Genomic DNA, 15,953 nt, shown 5'->3' with positions numbered 1-15,953 from the left:
GGAGGGGGACAGAGAGGGACAGGGATGGAGCAGAGGAATCAATGCCAAATAACCGGACCCAGCACAGCCGACATCCTGAGGGATTATTGAACTGGCCTAGAAACATGACAAATCCCCTCCCTACTTCTCATCCCTACACTCAAGAGAACACACTCACAGCCAGCACATCTCTGTGTCTCCCACAAGGCCACCAAACCCCACACTCCCTGAACCCCGCTTTTTATACAGACCCATGACTTAGTTCTACTTCTTGCCTACCCCACCCCTCTTCCCTTCAACCACCAGCCAACCAGGGGTGAAGGACTCAGTCAGCCTTTAGATTTCCCCATCTCCTGCAACACTCAGCTCACTCAATTGTGTCTCCTCCCCAGTACTGATCTCCCGTTAGCCTGGTGAGGAGCTACAGAGAAGGCACAGTATGTTCCCTTCCCCTCTAACCACCCCCCACTCCAGCTGCCACTGCTTGCTCTGTCTAATCCCACCATGCCAACCACCAGGACCCCGAAGCACATTCATGATGGCCTGTCAGTGAAACATGGGTGGAGGAAGACATATCATCATAGGGAAACTGAGTCACCAAAAGGAAACATGCCCAGTACGTGACGGTGAACAAAACATCCTTATTTCCAGTCTTTCCTCCAACCACACCACAAAAAGCCTCCTGGTACTGGAATGCCTGCCCCTTTCTTGCAGATGACCACCAAAACTCCTTTCTCTAATGGCAGAGGAGAAAGCCACAAGATGGTGCTCAGAAGGCAAGCACAGGAAGTGGCAGGAGCCTAAGAAGCTGGGCTGAGGTCAGAGACTGAGGTGAGGAGCCACAGCCTGAAGATGAAGGGGCTGCAGTGTAGCAAGTCCAGTGCTGGGCACCCTCTCCACAGCTCGCCCCCAGGTCTCCCTGTTCCTCTCTTCTTGGCCACAGACTCTGCTTGTGTTCATTTCCTTCACTCACTCCTGGCTCCCTGCCCTTCCTTCCTTGACTTTCCCTTCCCCCTCTCCCCACCTGTTCTAGATTTACCTTTCAATCTTCTCTCTTTTTTTGCCTCCACCTTTACCCTCTTTACCCTCCTTCTCATCCCCCTCCCACACCTCTTCTCCCTTGTCCTTCTCAGCTTTCCCTCTCACCACTCATTTAGCACCCCCCACACACACCCACTTCTGCCCTTATCTGCCTTTCTCCACCTACCTGAGCCCTCTTCCCCCAACCCCTCTCTCCCTGCCGCCTCCGCCCTGGTCCCTCTGATGGCCTCACCCAGCTGAATTTCTCTGCTGTCTGCCAGAGAGGGCAGCTCTGGTAACCCTCAGCCCAGCTGTACTCAGGGTACTGATGCAGAGGAACACGCCAAAACATACGTGCTCCGAATTGCTGAGCTGCAAGGAACTATTTCTCCCAAGGATGGGATGGATATGAACCAGATGGATCTGCCACACACCCTTAGTGTGGGCACACCCCAGTGCACACGGAGAACCATCCAGAGATGTGTATCACCCTTCAGGGGCAAGTCCTTCTGCGACCTGAGATATCTCCCGCAGGCAGAAACTGGAGGAGGGGGAGACAGAGACCCCAAGATGGAAATGAGGACCAAATGGGAGCCAGAGAAGCACATGGGTAAAACAGCCCAGAGAGGACGGTGTGGGGAAGGGGATGTGAGGGAGAGAAGGGGGCAGCTCTCAGAAAACGGATGAGAAGGGGAACGGTCGGAAGAACCCACACCTGTCATCTGCCAGAGAGCTTCAACAGCCCCTGCTCACCCCTGCCCGCACATGGCTCTGCCGGATACCCCTCTTTCAGTGCCCCCCTTCCCCCACTTCACTCACCTTTGTTACAGGAGCTGGAGGGGAGCAGGGAGGCCAGCAAGAGGGGCAACAGCAGGAGGGTCATGGTGTGGTGTGGGCAGGGCAGGGCAGGGCCAGGCGATCGCTCTCCCCCAAGAGCCTCCAGCCGGCTGATTCCACCTTGGGGGAGGGATGCAGGGGCTCTCCAAGGAAGGGAGGGAAGATAGCGGGCCGGGCCGCAGTGCAGGGACAGAAAAGAGCCCGCCGCGCACACTAGTCCATAGAGCAGACCTACGCAGACCCCAACCTAGGTGGCTGAGGTGGGGGACTTGCAGAGGCTTCTCGTTCGCTCTCGAGCCGGGCGTCCTCACTCTCTCCCTCATTCCCACCCCATCCCCGCTACTGCAGGATGACGTCAGCAAGCCAGGCGAGGACTGATGGGGCGGCTGGCCAATCGGGTGTCTGGGGGGGGCCAGGTGCTGCAGGGGGGGAGGAAACCAATGGGACTGGGGAGCAGGGGCGGGAGACTGTGTTAGGGCATTTTCCCTAGACTGCAATTTGGGGGAGCAAGGGAACTGCGGGGGCTGGGGCGGAAGCTGGAAAACCGTAGAGGGGGTGGGAAATAAGAGGGACATTGGGAGAATCGAGAAGCTGGAAGCCCGGGGGTGGGAAAGGGAGACGTCAACGGAGACCTGAGGGAGGCGAGGAGGGGCAGTATCACGTCACCCCCCCCCCCCACACACACACCACCACCAACTCTGCATTAACCTCTTTTCACAGCCCATCCCATCAGCAGGTCCCTGCTGCGCGCCTCCTGGGAGCCGTAAAGCAAAACCCACAGCCTGAACCCAAGAGATCCTAGCATTTCCGTTCCCAGCCCCAGGTGTTTGAGGAAACCATGGGATGGTCAGCAGGGAGGTGGAAAGGGTTCTGGGACTGGAGGAAGAGTGAGAGATTTGCACACAACACACACACACACACACACACACACACACACACACACACCTGTCCAGACGATTCACTACTAGGTGGGATTTTTTCCACTGCCTAGGCTCCCTCCCTCTCCCCAAACTTCCCACCTTAAACCATGATGAACCAACCCAGCTGATTCTGAAGCCAGGGAAGTTGGTAGGTTTGAAAGAGAGGGAGAAAGGGTTGGGGGCGGAGGTGAGGTACACGGTAATTTCGGCAGCCCCCGTCATGGTAATACATCTGGTAAGCGTGGGCTGTCCAAAGGCTGGGAACTGGAGGTGATGGTACCATCAGTGACTACAGAGGGACAGGGAAACCCCTGGGTCCCAAGTCAAAATTTTCCAGGATAGCCAACCAAACACCTCCTTCACTCTCTGCTCCAGACTTTGAACTCAACACCTCCTCAGGCTGACAACCCCCTCTGTGCCTGGGAAGAACAGTTTCTCTGCCTCCTTCCTAATGGCCCTATAGGACAAAGAGCTTGGAATTCCAGAGTCGGGGCCCCAACTCATCGAAGCTGTCTGAGGGAGTTGTAGGAGGTAGCACTCTAGCATTTCCTTCACTGTGGCTTCTGGCCAGCTGACTGTCCCCCGTCTTTCCCCACCTCTTCCCCCTCATACCTTTCAGGATCCCTGACTCAGGCCTAGGATCTCGGGGTATTGTTAGAACTCATCCCCGGATGAGCTTGGAGGCTGCCACTCCACACAGCAAGACCAGACCTCTCTTAGGGAAGACCGCCCCCCTCAGAGCTCTGGGACATTTCCCAAGCCTGCGGACAATGGGCTGCAAGCCAAAACTGACCTTCGAAAAGGCTCGTCTTGGATGACTGAAAGCCCCAGATCCTGCTCCAGGTTCCTTCCTCAGGAAAAGCCAAGGTCAGGCAACAAGCTGCCAAGTTCCCACCCCTCCCTCAGATGGCAGGAACCAGCCCCAAACTCATTATGAGAGGAGGGAGGAAGTCTGGTAGGAACTCTTATTGCAACAGGGCCCAGCCCTATAAAAACCCTGGTAAGCATAGACCTTTACGCAGCCTGTGTGTGTGTGTGTGTGTGTGTGTGTGTGTGTGTGTGTGTGTGTAGTCTAGCCTGGACTCTCTCAGCCTCACCTGCCAGACAACACCCACTCCCTCTGCACCCTGCCTGCTATATTCTCCTGAAATCTCGATCTCTATCTTGGCCAGCCCAGACAATGCCTCCCAACCTTACCGGCTACTACCGCTTTGTCTCACAGAAGAACATGGAGGACTACCTGCAAGCCCTAAGTAATGGCCTCACCCTCCCAGACCCCTCTCACTCCTCTTCTCCCCTTTCCCTCCGTGCCTCTCTGTCCCATTGAGAAGAGGGAGTTCTGGGGTTGGATGCTGTGGTGGCACCTGACTTGGGATCCATTTCTAGCCAGGGCACTGGTAGCAAGAGTCCGTCTATGGTCTCAGACCCAGCTAAGGGGCAGCCCACAGCCCTGGCTGGCTTGTAGGAGCCCCACTAAGAGGTAGCCCCCACAGACATCGGCATGGCTCTGCGGAAGATCGCGCTGCTGCTCAAGCCGGACAAGGAGATTGACCATCAGGGCAACCACATGACAGTGAAGACCCTCAGCACATTCCACAACTACATTCTGGAATTCGAGGTGGGAGTTGAGTTTGAGGAGGATCTAAGGAACGTGGATGGACGAAAATGCCAGGTACTTTCCCTCAGGCTTGGGGGAGGGCACGTGGTTGAGCAGGTGGGGGCCTCTTAACAATCTGGGGCAAAACAAAGTGCACTTTCCCAGCCAGAGGCAGAGAAAAGCGATCACTACAGTAGGCTGCAGAGTCCCCAAGGTAACAGTCGCCCAACTCGCTCTCTCCTGCCCCCTCTTATTGCCAGCCGAAAGGACAAAAAAGGCAGGTCACCATCAGTCCAAAGAAGAAATACTTGCTCACCCTCTAGCTTGTGACCTTCTTGGTCACTGCAGACTCTCTTTTCCCTAACCCTTTATGAGTCCACTATCCTCTATTTCTTTCTGTTTCTTAAGCCTTCCTTTTGGTCTCCTTTGCAGACCCTAGCTCTCTTATTAATCCCTTTAACTGGGGTTTCCCCTAGTATTTTGTTCTTGCCTTTCTCTCTTTTGTCTGTACACCAAAGCATGGGCTAAATCATCTATACCCATGCTTTCTGCTACCATCTGTAAACTGTCCTTGACATGGATTCTCCAGCCAGAGTTGCCTCCTGAGCTCCACGGTGAAGTTTTCATCTGCCTGTATGATGTTTCCAACCGCATGCCCCAAGCTCAAAGCCAAAGTCATTATCTTCCTACCCAAACTATTACTGCTTTATATTTCCTGTCTTTATTAATGGCAATAACCAGCCAGACCAGAGACCTGGGAGTCACAGCTGTATCTTCTGCACCCCAACACACACACACACACACACACACACACACACGCACACATCTAGTTGGTCAAGAAGTCTTTATAACTTGTCTTCACTGTCCAGTATAGTTGCTACTAACCATATATGGCCTTCGAACGCTTGAGATGTAACTAATCCAAACAGAGTGTTATAAGTATAGCATACATAGTGGGGTTTGAGACAATACCAAACAACGTAAAACATCTCAGTGATTTTGATTTTAATCACATGCTGAAATGATAATACTTTATATATTCTAGGTTAAATAAAATACATTATTAAATTTAATTTCACTTGTTTCTTTTTCCTTTTCTAACATGGCTACTAGGAATCTTGCATTTTCTAATGTGGCCTGTGTTTATGGCCCGTTATATTTCCACTGAACATTGTTGATTCTTCCTAGCCTTCCTCTAGTGCCTCCTTCATTCAAGCCCTCATTTCTCGCCTGGTGCCCAAATCTGGCCCTCAATCTTAACCCTTCTCTAACCCACTCTGCATACTGTAGCCACAAGCATTTATCTAAAATATAAACATGATCATGAATGAAACCCTCTCAGTGACAATCCCTTATGTTCCAGATGAGGTCCACTCTACTTAAGAGCCCTTAACAACTATGTGGCCTTCTTTCTTACTTCTATGCTGTTCCTTTTCTTGCTAGAAATTTCCCAGCGTCTCCAATCTAACTAACTCCTTGCTTCCTTGAAGACTCAGCTCTTCCCTCCCCACTCCCATCCCCAACACTTGCCTGGTGTCACAGGTACCTGCTTCCTGCTCTGTCTGACCAAGATTCTGAGCTCCTTGGTTAGCAGGGCCTATCCTATGGGAGGCTTTAATACATGCTGGTTGGAATGCCCAGGCCCACCCCACTCTGATTCAGGGCTGGGGGTGATCCTTCACTCTCAGGGACACTTCAGCTGTCCTCGAAACCGAGAAAGAGGAGAGATTCCCTGGTGGGACTTACAACCAATCCTCTTTTTTCCCAAAAGACCCTCCAGTCCAGCCGGAAGTATCCAAAGGACAAAGTGTTTGTTCTTCATCACCCACCCACCCCAGTTCTACTCCTCGTTATCCCGCTCCATCCCTGCTCTGCCCTAGCAGTCACTGTAGACAAACTATGGGCCCCCCTCAGTGGCCTTTGGGAGTTGGGGAAGGGAGTCCTACTGAATCAGAGCAGCCATCTTACTCAGAATGAAGGGGCTGGAGCAAGACAGTGTCAGCGGTGGTGTGAAGAGGGGCCGCCCAGCCAGACTGAGTTGGATGCATTTGGGATGTTCTGCCTCCAAATCTTCCCTTATTCCTGCTTTCCCTATAGACAATAGTCACCTGGGAGGAGGAGCAGCTGGTATGTGTGCAGAAAGGGGAGGTCCCCAACCGAGGCTGGAGACACTGGCTAGAGGGAGAGAAGTTGTATCTGGTAAGCTGGGTGAGGGCTGGGAGAGGGGCCTCCAGATAGGACTCATCCCCTTGCCCAAATCGAGTCAGTCTCCTATGCCACCCTCTGCCCCCCTCCAAGGAGAGCAACCAAAAAGAAAACAAAAGCACTGGCAAGAGTAGAGAGAGGAAGACATAGAGGGGCCAGGTGGGCCCTGGCTACAAGTCAGATGAATGTCCATAAATCATGACTAGAGAGACAGAGCCTAGCCATTTCGCATTCCATGACCCAGCTACCTTCCTTCCTCTGGGGTGAAAAGTTGAAGGTGTGGGACAATGATACAATTCCCCATACATCAAATGCTCTAGCTGTTGTCTCCCAAAGGATTAAACAGAGCTCAAGGACCTTGAAAAAGGAACTCTGGCTGGCAAGAAACTTCTTTCTCCTCATTATTCCTACTCTGTCCCCAGGAACTGACTGCAAGGGATGCAGTGTGCGAGCAGGTCTTCAGGAAGGTCAAGTAGCCAGAGAGGAGCTGAGGGCCCCTGCAGATGGCACCGGTCCCCAGACTCCTCTTGCTCGTACCCCTTCAAGCCCAGATTGTGCCAGGTCAGCAGTCCCTTTCTCGGGCCACTTACTCTGCCTCCGGGTCCCTCCTCACCCCTCCCCATGTTAATCTATAACTTGCAACCCCCCAGGCCAAAGTCCTTTTTCCTCACACTCCACTGCCCTGTAGTAGCCTCAGATCCAATTCCCAGTCTGGCCTCCTGGATGAAAGAAACAGGCAAAGGGGAAAGACCCCTTGAAAACAATGGATCTCAACTCTCTTTGGTTCATTTGGTCCCTTATTTTCCATCTAAGAAAGAAATAAGCTTTGAGCATTTGGGGACAAGTAAGAATTCTGTCCTGGTGGAACTTTTGGAAAACTGACTAGGGTTCAAGAATTTAAACAGGAACTACTGGTAGAATCTTTTGTCTATTTCCTGTCCTTATTCTCAAGAAAGCCGCATGTGTTCAACAGAACCCGGCCCAAGGCAAGGCCTCACCCACACAGAGTTCAACAGACCACATGTACCAATGTCTGAATGAATCCTGGCTATCTTATATTTCCATGCTACATTTTGGGGAAGTGGAATGGGACAGGGTGAGACCTTTGTCTAGTGCTGGAGGAGGTTATGAAGCTTCAGAATAATGACCCGGCCTCCATGTCTGCTTTGGGAAGCATAGGCAGCAAGAAGGCTAGAAAAGATTGAAAGGGGTAACAGATGGAAAATACAAGGCCAAGAGCTAGGAAGATGAGGGACATGGGGGTGTGAGGGCAACAGCAGGAAGAAGACTGACATGCCTGGCTATTGGGACCCTCTGCTTGAAGGCCAGCAAGGCTGGGACAGAGGATGAGAGGGAAAAGTGAGAAGAGCAAGGCTTCTCCCTAAGGGTCCCAGAATACCCTGGAAAAGAGCCCAGAGGGCAGGGCCTGTTCAGGGTCAGGGCCAGCTCCAGCCTCTGGACACCTCCCCACCTCCAGGGACCTTCGTCCTTTCAGAATAAAAGTCCTGTGGGGCAAGAGTCAGGGAGAAGAGGGCTCAGTGTGGGATGGGGACAGATCCTGACTGTGTGGGAGGCAGAGGTTGTTGGAAAGTCCCTGGCCTATGCTCATTAGATGATCACCACTGCCCCCTCTTCCTGCAATGGCTAAGCCCCTACACATTCAAGACAGTCACTAGTTTTGAACACTGATCCTACTAGATGCCCTGGAATGAGTTTGGAAAAGAAAATAAAAGAACTCAGAGTGGAACTGAATAGCTTACTCTCTGCCAGTCTCTCTGCAGATGTCCCCAGTAGAGTGGGGAGTAGAGAGCCCTCCTCTGGACAAAGCCACCCAGCAGAAGCTCTGGGGACTGCTGGATCCTGCCTTGTCTTTTTCCAAGGTACAGTGAAACCAAAGGAAAATGCTCCATGTATAGTCACCTGTTGTCTAAGTCACCGGGGCACTGAAATGTCCTGGCCCCTCTGAGTTCACAGCACAGGTCCAAGCCTCTCCCCACAGGACTGTCTTCTGTGCTCTTCATATTGGTCCAGCGCCACTTGCTTTAGTCTTGCCAGAGGGGCTGACCCAGGAACTTGGAGGCCTCCATGATGACTGTCAGGTCCAATCTAAACACCCCGAAAATGCCTGGGACATGAGCATCCAGCCATCCACACTGCAAGTCCACGTCCTTCACTTGACCTTACCTCTTCAGGATCCAGAGTCCAACAAGAAGCCTGGAGATCCCCAAAAGAGCCCAAGCCATTAGAGGAGGACTGAGCAGCTTCAGAAGCATCACCCAGGGGGTGGGCAGGAGCAGAGAGCTACTGAGACTGGAAGCCTGGGCTGCTGTTCCCCCTGTGGGCAGCAGGGGGTGCTGATCACACCAAGTTTAATCCTCCCTCCTCCACCACCTTCTTGAATATTCCCTTTCCCACCGCACAGACACCTGCAGCACACACACACACACACCGTACCACCACCACCAATTTCCAACCCACATACTCACCTGCTCAAAACCCCAACCTCTCCTTCAAATCAGGCTGCTCCGTCTGTCCTCAGATGGAAGAGATGATTACCAGGGCATCAACTGAGAAAGAAGAGAGGGACATAGCCTTCGAGGGAAGTGCCGCCCCCAAGCCTGTCCTGGGGCACACAAAGCTGAGGATCAAGGACTGACTTTGACTTTGTTGACCAGCATCCTAGCCCCCAGGGAGATGATCAGCAATCCAAAAGGTTTATTTCCATGTGAGAGGGAGTAAAAACCCCCTTCTAAGCCAGCCCCACTCCACCAGGCCCCTACCCCACTCCTCCTCAGGCCCAGAGAGCACCACATGCTCACAAACAACCTTCTGGCCTGAACTTCAGATGATCCTTTAGTCTCGATTCCTATGTCACTACAGATCCCTCTTCGCAGAAGAAAGTAACCAACAGTGGATATACCAAGAGCAGGTGTGTGCCCTCTGAAGCAGAGAACCACATGCTGCCCAAGGCCTCGAGGTCCACGTTCTGGTAGGGGACCAGAGAGTAGGCAGGAGCAGCAAAGTCTAGCCAGGTACCCCTCCCCGCTGCCCCTTTCCCTTCAGCCACTCTCTTCCATGTGACCCCACCCCACCCCACATGCCCAGACCTGCATGTTGAAAAGAAAGCTCAGGCAAAAGCAGGAAATTCCTCAACTCTAAATCACAATGGCCATCCCAGCTAGGAGCTCCATCCTATAACCGTGGTTGGACCCCTTACTGGCAGCAGGGGATCCGTAGAAGCCACTGCAAATCCTGGGATCCCAAGAGAGAGCAGAGGCCTGGCCATATTGACACCTTTCCCCAATCCCAATGTTATCCCCTATGAGGCAAGAACTACATCTGGTCTAGGCTCACGTACCCAAAGGTCAGTATGAGGTCAGAAGTTCCCGATATAGCTAAGGATGGCCTGCTTCTTCCCTCCTGCCTCTCCCTGCCATAGACTCTTCCTTTTCTGGAGCTTGCTGTGCCTACCCAGCCTGGGCACCACCTCCAGTACCCCCACTCAGCTCTCTGGGACGTCTCCCCTGACTTCTCCAGGCTATAACCCCCTCGATCACAGTAGCACCCATGCCATCAGGGCCCCCAAGGACTGATCTGGAGTCATCCCAGTGCTGTATCCATGATTATGGACAGGTGAGGATGGGGGAGACCTTGTATGTATAGCAGGAGGTGAAAGGGTATCTGGTGAGGGGACTCGATGGCCAAATCAGGCAGCTCTGTGAAGGACTCTGATGGGTGTAGCTGGGTTTGCATCAAGGGTAGAAAGAAAGAGAAAAAGAGAAGGAAGGAAGGAAGGAAGGAAGGAAGGAAGGAAGGAAGGGGAAGAAAAGAGAGAGAGAGAAGAGAGAAAGAGGGAGGGAGGGAAAGGAAGGGAGGGAGGGAGGGAGGGAGGGAGGGAGGGAGGGAGGGAGGGAGGGAGGGAGGAAGAAGTCAAAGCCACTGAGGCCAAGGGTGCAAGGAGTGGCCCTGCCTGACCAGGGGCCGGAATCAGCATCCATCAGGCCCTCCCCCTCCTCCTCTAGACCTCAGCCAGCAGGATGGCTCTGGGCCAGTTCTGTGGGCACCTTGCTCCACACGGTATACCCACCCTCACCAGAGGCCATTTAGATTCCAAAGACATTTGGATTCTAATTGGCCTCTGCATGAGATGGAGCTGACCTTTCAGCAAGAACAAGGAGACCACTGTTCTCTCAAGGACTTCCTGGCCCACTACCTCGCCAGGGGGAAAACCTCCTGCCTTCCTCCACCTACCCAGTCCCACATCTCACTTCCCTCTGTCCTCCCTTTTGTTCTGGCCCTTAGAGAGAGCCTCTTTTCTGTCCCCCATGGCCAGTGCCCAAGCAGAGGGTCACCAGCGTAGCCAGGCCTTTGAGTTTGTGGATAAATCACTTGCCTCAGAAGTTCTAGATCAACCTAAAATCACACCCAAAATTGGGAAGGAGTATTTCACAGTGGTCAGGGGAGTAGGCTCTGGTGTCGAACTGCCATATCTTACCAGCTGTGTGAGCGTATCCAACCACTAAAAAAACCATTTCAGTAAATAAGACACATTTGCCAGTCATACAAAGCAATACCAAGAGCCTTTCCTTCCTCCAAGGAATTTTGTGACGATTCCCTGTAAAATCACTCAGCGTAATACCCAGAATAGAGTAAGAACTGAGAATCTTAGCTATTATTAGTTTTGTTATCTCTTACCTCTTCACTTGCTGATTGAAATTCTCTTAACTGGAACCAAAGCCTTACACTCTACAGTTAAGGATAAGGTGTCACCACCAATGCCTCTGAAGTCACTGGGTGGCTTATATTTATACCAAAGTATAAATGTGATACCAGAGATTTAGAGATAGTATCGCCTTCCCCTTGGCTATTGAGGCAGATAAAACATCTGCCTGCCGCAGGGCTCCAGGACCAGAACCTCTCCCTCGATCCTGTGGCCCCCTCATCCCTATGAGGACAAGTGGGCCATCCCAGATGGTGCTGGAATCTGGACAGCTACTTCTCCTCCTGACCACTAGGCTTCCAGAAGCCTCCGGTCTCCAGATGCAGGTGCAGCCACTTTCCCTTGACCCCCCTGGTCCTCACTCTTCTTGTGTATGGATGCCAAATCCAGCCAGCACCTTGACCCCCGCCCCCTCACCCTGGTGGTTTTCTCAAGCTTCCCCCTTGCCTGAGAGGCCTCCACCCACCTGCCCCGGATCCCCTGCAGAATATCCCCTGTTCTCCTTGGCACTAGTGAAGCCCCAGCGATCCCTCCCTTCAAGCCTCAGTAGGGCTTCCCCACCCCTACTGACGGTCAGATGAGCCAGGAGGAGGAGGGTGTACTTAAGCATCAATGGCAGTCTTCCTTCCATGTGAATGTGCACATCCTTCCTGAGCCTGTCTTACAATATGCCTCTTCCATGGACAGTGTGTGGGGAGAGCTGTGTGTATTGTCCGTCTGGCCTTTTCATGCACTGTTCTACAAGACTGCTGAGAGCCAGCACCTACTCTTCTCTTTCCTTCATGCACATAACAATAGCCATGGGTATTCACTGACCTAAGCAGACAGGCAAGGCAGAGCTCAAAGCACTGCTCAAGGAGTCATTTCTTGCAGCCTCGCTGTGTGATCTCAGACAAATTATTTTATTTCTCTGTTCAGCCTCAGTGTTCTGTGACAGATCTACTCTCTTGCCTTCCACACCCACACCCTCCCCTTGGGTCCCTCTCTCGTTCCCCACTGTTTTTAGAAAAGCTTTGCTCCCTGTCCTTGACCCAGCAGTCAGGAAATTGTCATCCTTCGTGTAACGGAAGTCTATCCTGCAAGGCCCCCAGTGGAGAAAGAACCCCAAAGGAACAGCTAGATCACAAAGCATTCTGTCTCTCTTCAAGGTGGCTCCCCTAACCTCTGCTGCTACTCCCACCCTGTTCTGCTTCCCCACCACTCATTTCTTACTGAGTAGCACAGATGGGACAGAGGTGAACCATTTAAAATAAGGGTTTATTAAAGTCTTGGAGAAAACAAAAGCAAAATAGAACAGAGAGTAATATATGAGTCAATTATCTGAGGTATGAATGCAGCTTCGCCCATAAACTCATTGTGGATGGAAGGGATGGTGCAGGGTATAGAGATCTGCCTTGCTATTAACAAGCAAAGCACACACACAGAATGTTTAAAGAGTTCTTTATTAAAGGACTTTATTTCAGGCTTGAAAGTCTACACAAAGCCCAGGGGGCATGGGAGATTTGGAACTGGAATCTCCAGGCTCTGAACTTGTCCCTTTAGACAATCTGCTGGTGTGGGACCATTGTCCTAGATTCTTAAGACTCATGCTATAGTCACCCTCCCTTAGGTTGGAAAAGGCATTCTATTTAGGGCTTCTCCTTGCTTCTCTTTCTTTCTCCTTCTCAACAGCTTCTTGGTCCTCTTTAACTCTTTGCTATTTTCCCAAAGACTCACTTCTTTGGTGTTTGGTCTCCTGTAGGTCATACTTTGATCTGTATGGTCCTGCTACTTGAGGGAGGAGTGAAGGAGCCCTTCAGATCTTAAGGTGAAGAAGAGAGTCAGAGCCCCCAAAGGCCTTCCGGCTTCAGGTTAATGCATCTGAAATACAACCATACCTAGCAAAAATAACATCCTACTAACTGGTCTTCTGCATTTATTGCACTAGAATAATATGTCTATTTCTGTGATACCCAACCAATCTCCACGATGGCCCCCAGTGATCCCTGCTTCCTAGCATTCCCATTCTTGTGGATTCTCCTCCTACCCTATATCAGGTAAATGGAAGTGACCCTCCCACAATCATGTGAGGGAGCCATCTTGGAAGCAGACCCTCCAGCCCCAGCTAAGCCTTCAGATGAGTGCAGCCCTGGCCAACATCTTGATGGAAGCCCTATGAGAAACTCGCCAACATCACTCATCGAAGCTGCTTCTGGATTTCTGACCTTCAGAAACTATGTAAAATAATAGATGTTTGCTGTTTTAAACTGCTAAATGTATGAGTGATTTATTACACAGCAACAGGAAACTAACACATATTTTTAGCTTTGAATTTCATCATAAATGACCCTCTTCCTAGCACCATAGCCTCAATATTTGCCAGGCTGGCAAAAGGACATGGGCAAATGACTTAGGGCAATAAAAACCTGTCCAGCCACAAAAAGGAATGGCTCTACACTCAGTGTCCTAGGCCCTTCCATCCTAACCCCAGGTCCAGACACCATCTGAGCACCCAGCACCAGAAACCCACATCTCAGTGTCTGCCCCCTAGAAGTCTTTAAGAAAGTGAAGTTCAGAGGTAGGCAAGTGCCCCCTTTCTTTCCTCTCTTAGGTCCACCTGCTGGAGTACTTTCTGAGAACCCACCTTTTCCCTAGGTAATTGTTAAAAAGAATGTCCGGCATCTTCAGGTAATACCCCCCACTTTCACGTATGTATAAGCTTACCTTGTGGCTTTAATAGGACAAATGCAACTCAAGAAGCCTCATGTCATTAGAGAGATTACATATCCAGGGGCAGGGAGAATATCTTAGATAGCATCAGATCTTTGCCAGTGGGAAGCTTATTGACAAATTCTGCAATGACAGAGCATCAAGGTCCTTAAGACCAGTAGCAATGAGCAGAAGGCGGTGTCCGGGCATACAAGGCAGGGGAGAGCCACACCTGGGTGCCCAGTTATCCCTCACAGAGTAAGGAATCTTTGGGATCCTCCCCAGCCCTCCAAGGCCAGCATGGTGATACCAGAGCCAAAGATTTCTTTGTTGAAAAGAGGGAGGGTGAAATGGAGAAACACAGCTGGGAGAAGGCTATGTGCAGAGGCCAACAGGTGAACCCAAATCTGATGGCTGGAAAGAGGGGGACACCAGGGAAGGTGTTTTAATGGCTCTCTCTTCTGCTATGCTCTCCCCAACAGTCTTGGCTATGGGCAGCCCCTGAGCCTGGCATACAGTAACCTCTGCTGTCACCCAAGAGAAGCAGAACACTCATCAGGACCAGATCTACTACTACCAGTGCCCATAGCCCTATTACTTAATGAAGCCCAGAGAAGGTAGTAACCAGGGTTCCCAGGTGAGAGCCAGCCGAGCCCTCTCAAGGGCACCTTGCCTTCCTATGCCTGCTTTCTCTACCCAAGAGTGAGAAGCAAGGTCACATAACAATGGCCCGAACTCTCACTACAGAACAGTAAGTGGGGCAGGGCTATCCTCGGGGTCAACTTCACTCCCTCGCTCTCTGTATCAGGAAAACAGGAAAGAGCCTTAGGCATCCTCTCTTGGAGCATCTGCCCCCACTGCCAACCTCAGCATCTGGACCTGTCTCTCTACTACATGCTCTCTTCCTCCTTGGGCACCTTCCTCGAAAACTCCAATACCTGGTCCATTCCTCTTCCTCTCCACCTCATCCCATGGGCTCATCCTACAGATACATGTGCCAGGCATCATGCTCAGTCTTGGGATACTGAAACCAGTAGAACAGTCCCTCCCTCAAGGAGCTCACAGTCTTATAAGAAAGATAACTAAGTGAACAGGTGGTTATCATACATCAAGATAAGTGCTAATGTGTGATAAGCTCGGGAAAGCCCTGACTCCAGGAGGGCTTCCCAGAGGAGGGGACCCATGAGGAGAGAAGTAATAATAATGGATGGCAGCCATGGCATGATTACTGCATGCCAGACATTTACTTTTCAACTCATTTACTCCTCTCAAGAATCCTATGACATAATGATATCTTTACTTTACAGGTAAGGAAACTGTATTGTCAGGATTCTCCAGAGATTTATTATAAGCTTTTGGCTCAAGCAATTATGGAGGCTGAGGAGTTTCATGATCTGCTGGCTGCAAGCCAGAAACCCAGGAATGTCGACGGTATAATTGTAGTCCGAATCCGAAAGCCTGAGAAGTATAAACCCCAGTCCAAAGACAGAAGACCAATGTCCCAGCTAATCCTCCTTTCCTCTGTTTTTCGTTCTATTCAGGCAGGCCCTCAGTGGATTGGATGATGGTGTCCCCGAGTGGGAGGCCCATCTGCTTTACTCAGTCTACCAACTAAAATGCTAATCTCTTCTGGAAACACCCTCATGTACACACCAAGAAATAACGTTTAATTAGCTATCTGGGCATCCCTTGACCTGGTCAAGGTGACACATAAAATCAACCATCACAAAAACTAAGGAACATAGAGTTCCTTAGTAATTTGCCAAAGGTCACATATCAAAGGCAGAGCCAGGATTTGAACCCAAACAGATTGGTTCCAGAGGAGCCTGACCACCTAACCTGAAGTTTCTCAACCTCAGCACTATTGACATTTTGGGCCAGATAATTTTTTGTTGTGGAAGGTGCTGTCTCGTGCATTGTCGAATGCTTAGCAGCCTCCTTGGCCCTACCCACTAGATGCCAGCAGCATCCCCACAGCTGTGAAAAC

At 51.3% G+C, this 15,953-nt stretch overlaps 2 protein-coding genes across 8 annotated transcripts in view; one reads left to right on the top strand and one right to left on the bottom strand.

Moving 5' to 3' along the window:
- The window catches only part of CLSTN3 (calsyntenin 3), a 28,151-nt gene extending 24,625 nt beyond the window's left edge, over positions 1–3,526 (bottom strand). The window contains exon 1 of one of the 3 annotated variants that reach the window (XM_045781081.2): positions 3,369–3,526. Coding sequence is in view for 2 of the 3 variants with exons in the window: in XM_045781078.2 (XP_045637034.2) it covers positions 1,819–1,882 (64 nt within the window). In the remaining variant the exon portion in view is untranslated. The other 2 variants (XM_045781078.2, XM_045781079.2) reach the window with 2 other exon arrangements.
- A 143-nt stretch (positions 3,527–3,669) lies between these two features.
- RBP5 (retinol binding protein 5) lies at positions 3,670–13,532 on the top strand. Of its 5 annotated transcripts, XR_015721597.1 has the most exons (7): positions 3,675–3,756; positions 3,929–4,009; positions 4,250–4,428; positions 6,451–6,552; positions 6,981–7,119; positions 8,329–8,438; positions 13,315–13,532. XR_015721597.1 is itself a non-coding variant. In XM_045781086.2 (5 exons), the coding sequence occupies exons 1-5, from the start codon at positions 3,690–3,692 to the stop codon at positions 7,032–7,034; spliced, it is 483 nt and encodes a 160-aa protein (XP_045637042.2). In that variant the 5' UTR covers positions 3,675–3,689; the 3' UTR covers positions 7,035–7,337. The 5 variants fall into 5 exon arrangements, 2 of the variants coding, with proteins under 2 accessions (XP_045637043.2, XP_045637042.2); XR_006776766.2 differs by lacking the exon at positions 8,329–8,438; XR_015721596.1 differs by lacking the exon at positions 13,315–13,532 and having other exon boundaries at positions 8,340–10,422.
- Positions 13,533–15,953: the final 2,421 nt, after the last annotated feature.

This window comes from Ursus americanus, chromosome 25, assembly GCF_024610735.1.
Source record: "Ursus americanus isolate L20-20 chromosome 25, mUrsAme1.1.p, whole genome shotgun sequence".
In the NCBI taxonomy this organism is placed as follows: domain Eukaryota; kingdom Metazoa; phylum Chordata; class Mammalia; order Carnivora; family Ursidae; genus Ursus; species Ursus americanus.
This window is presented reverse-complemented; position numbering and strand designations above follow the sequence as displayed.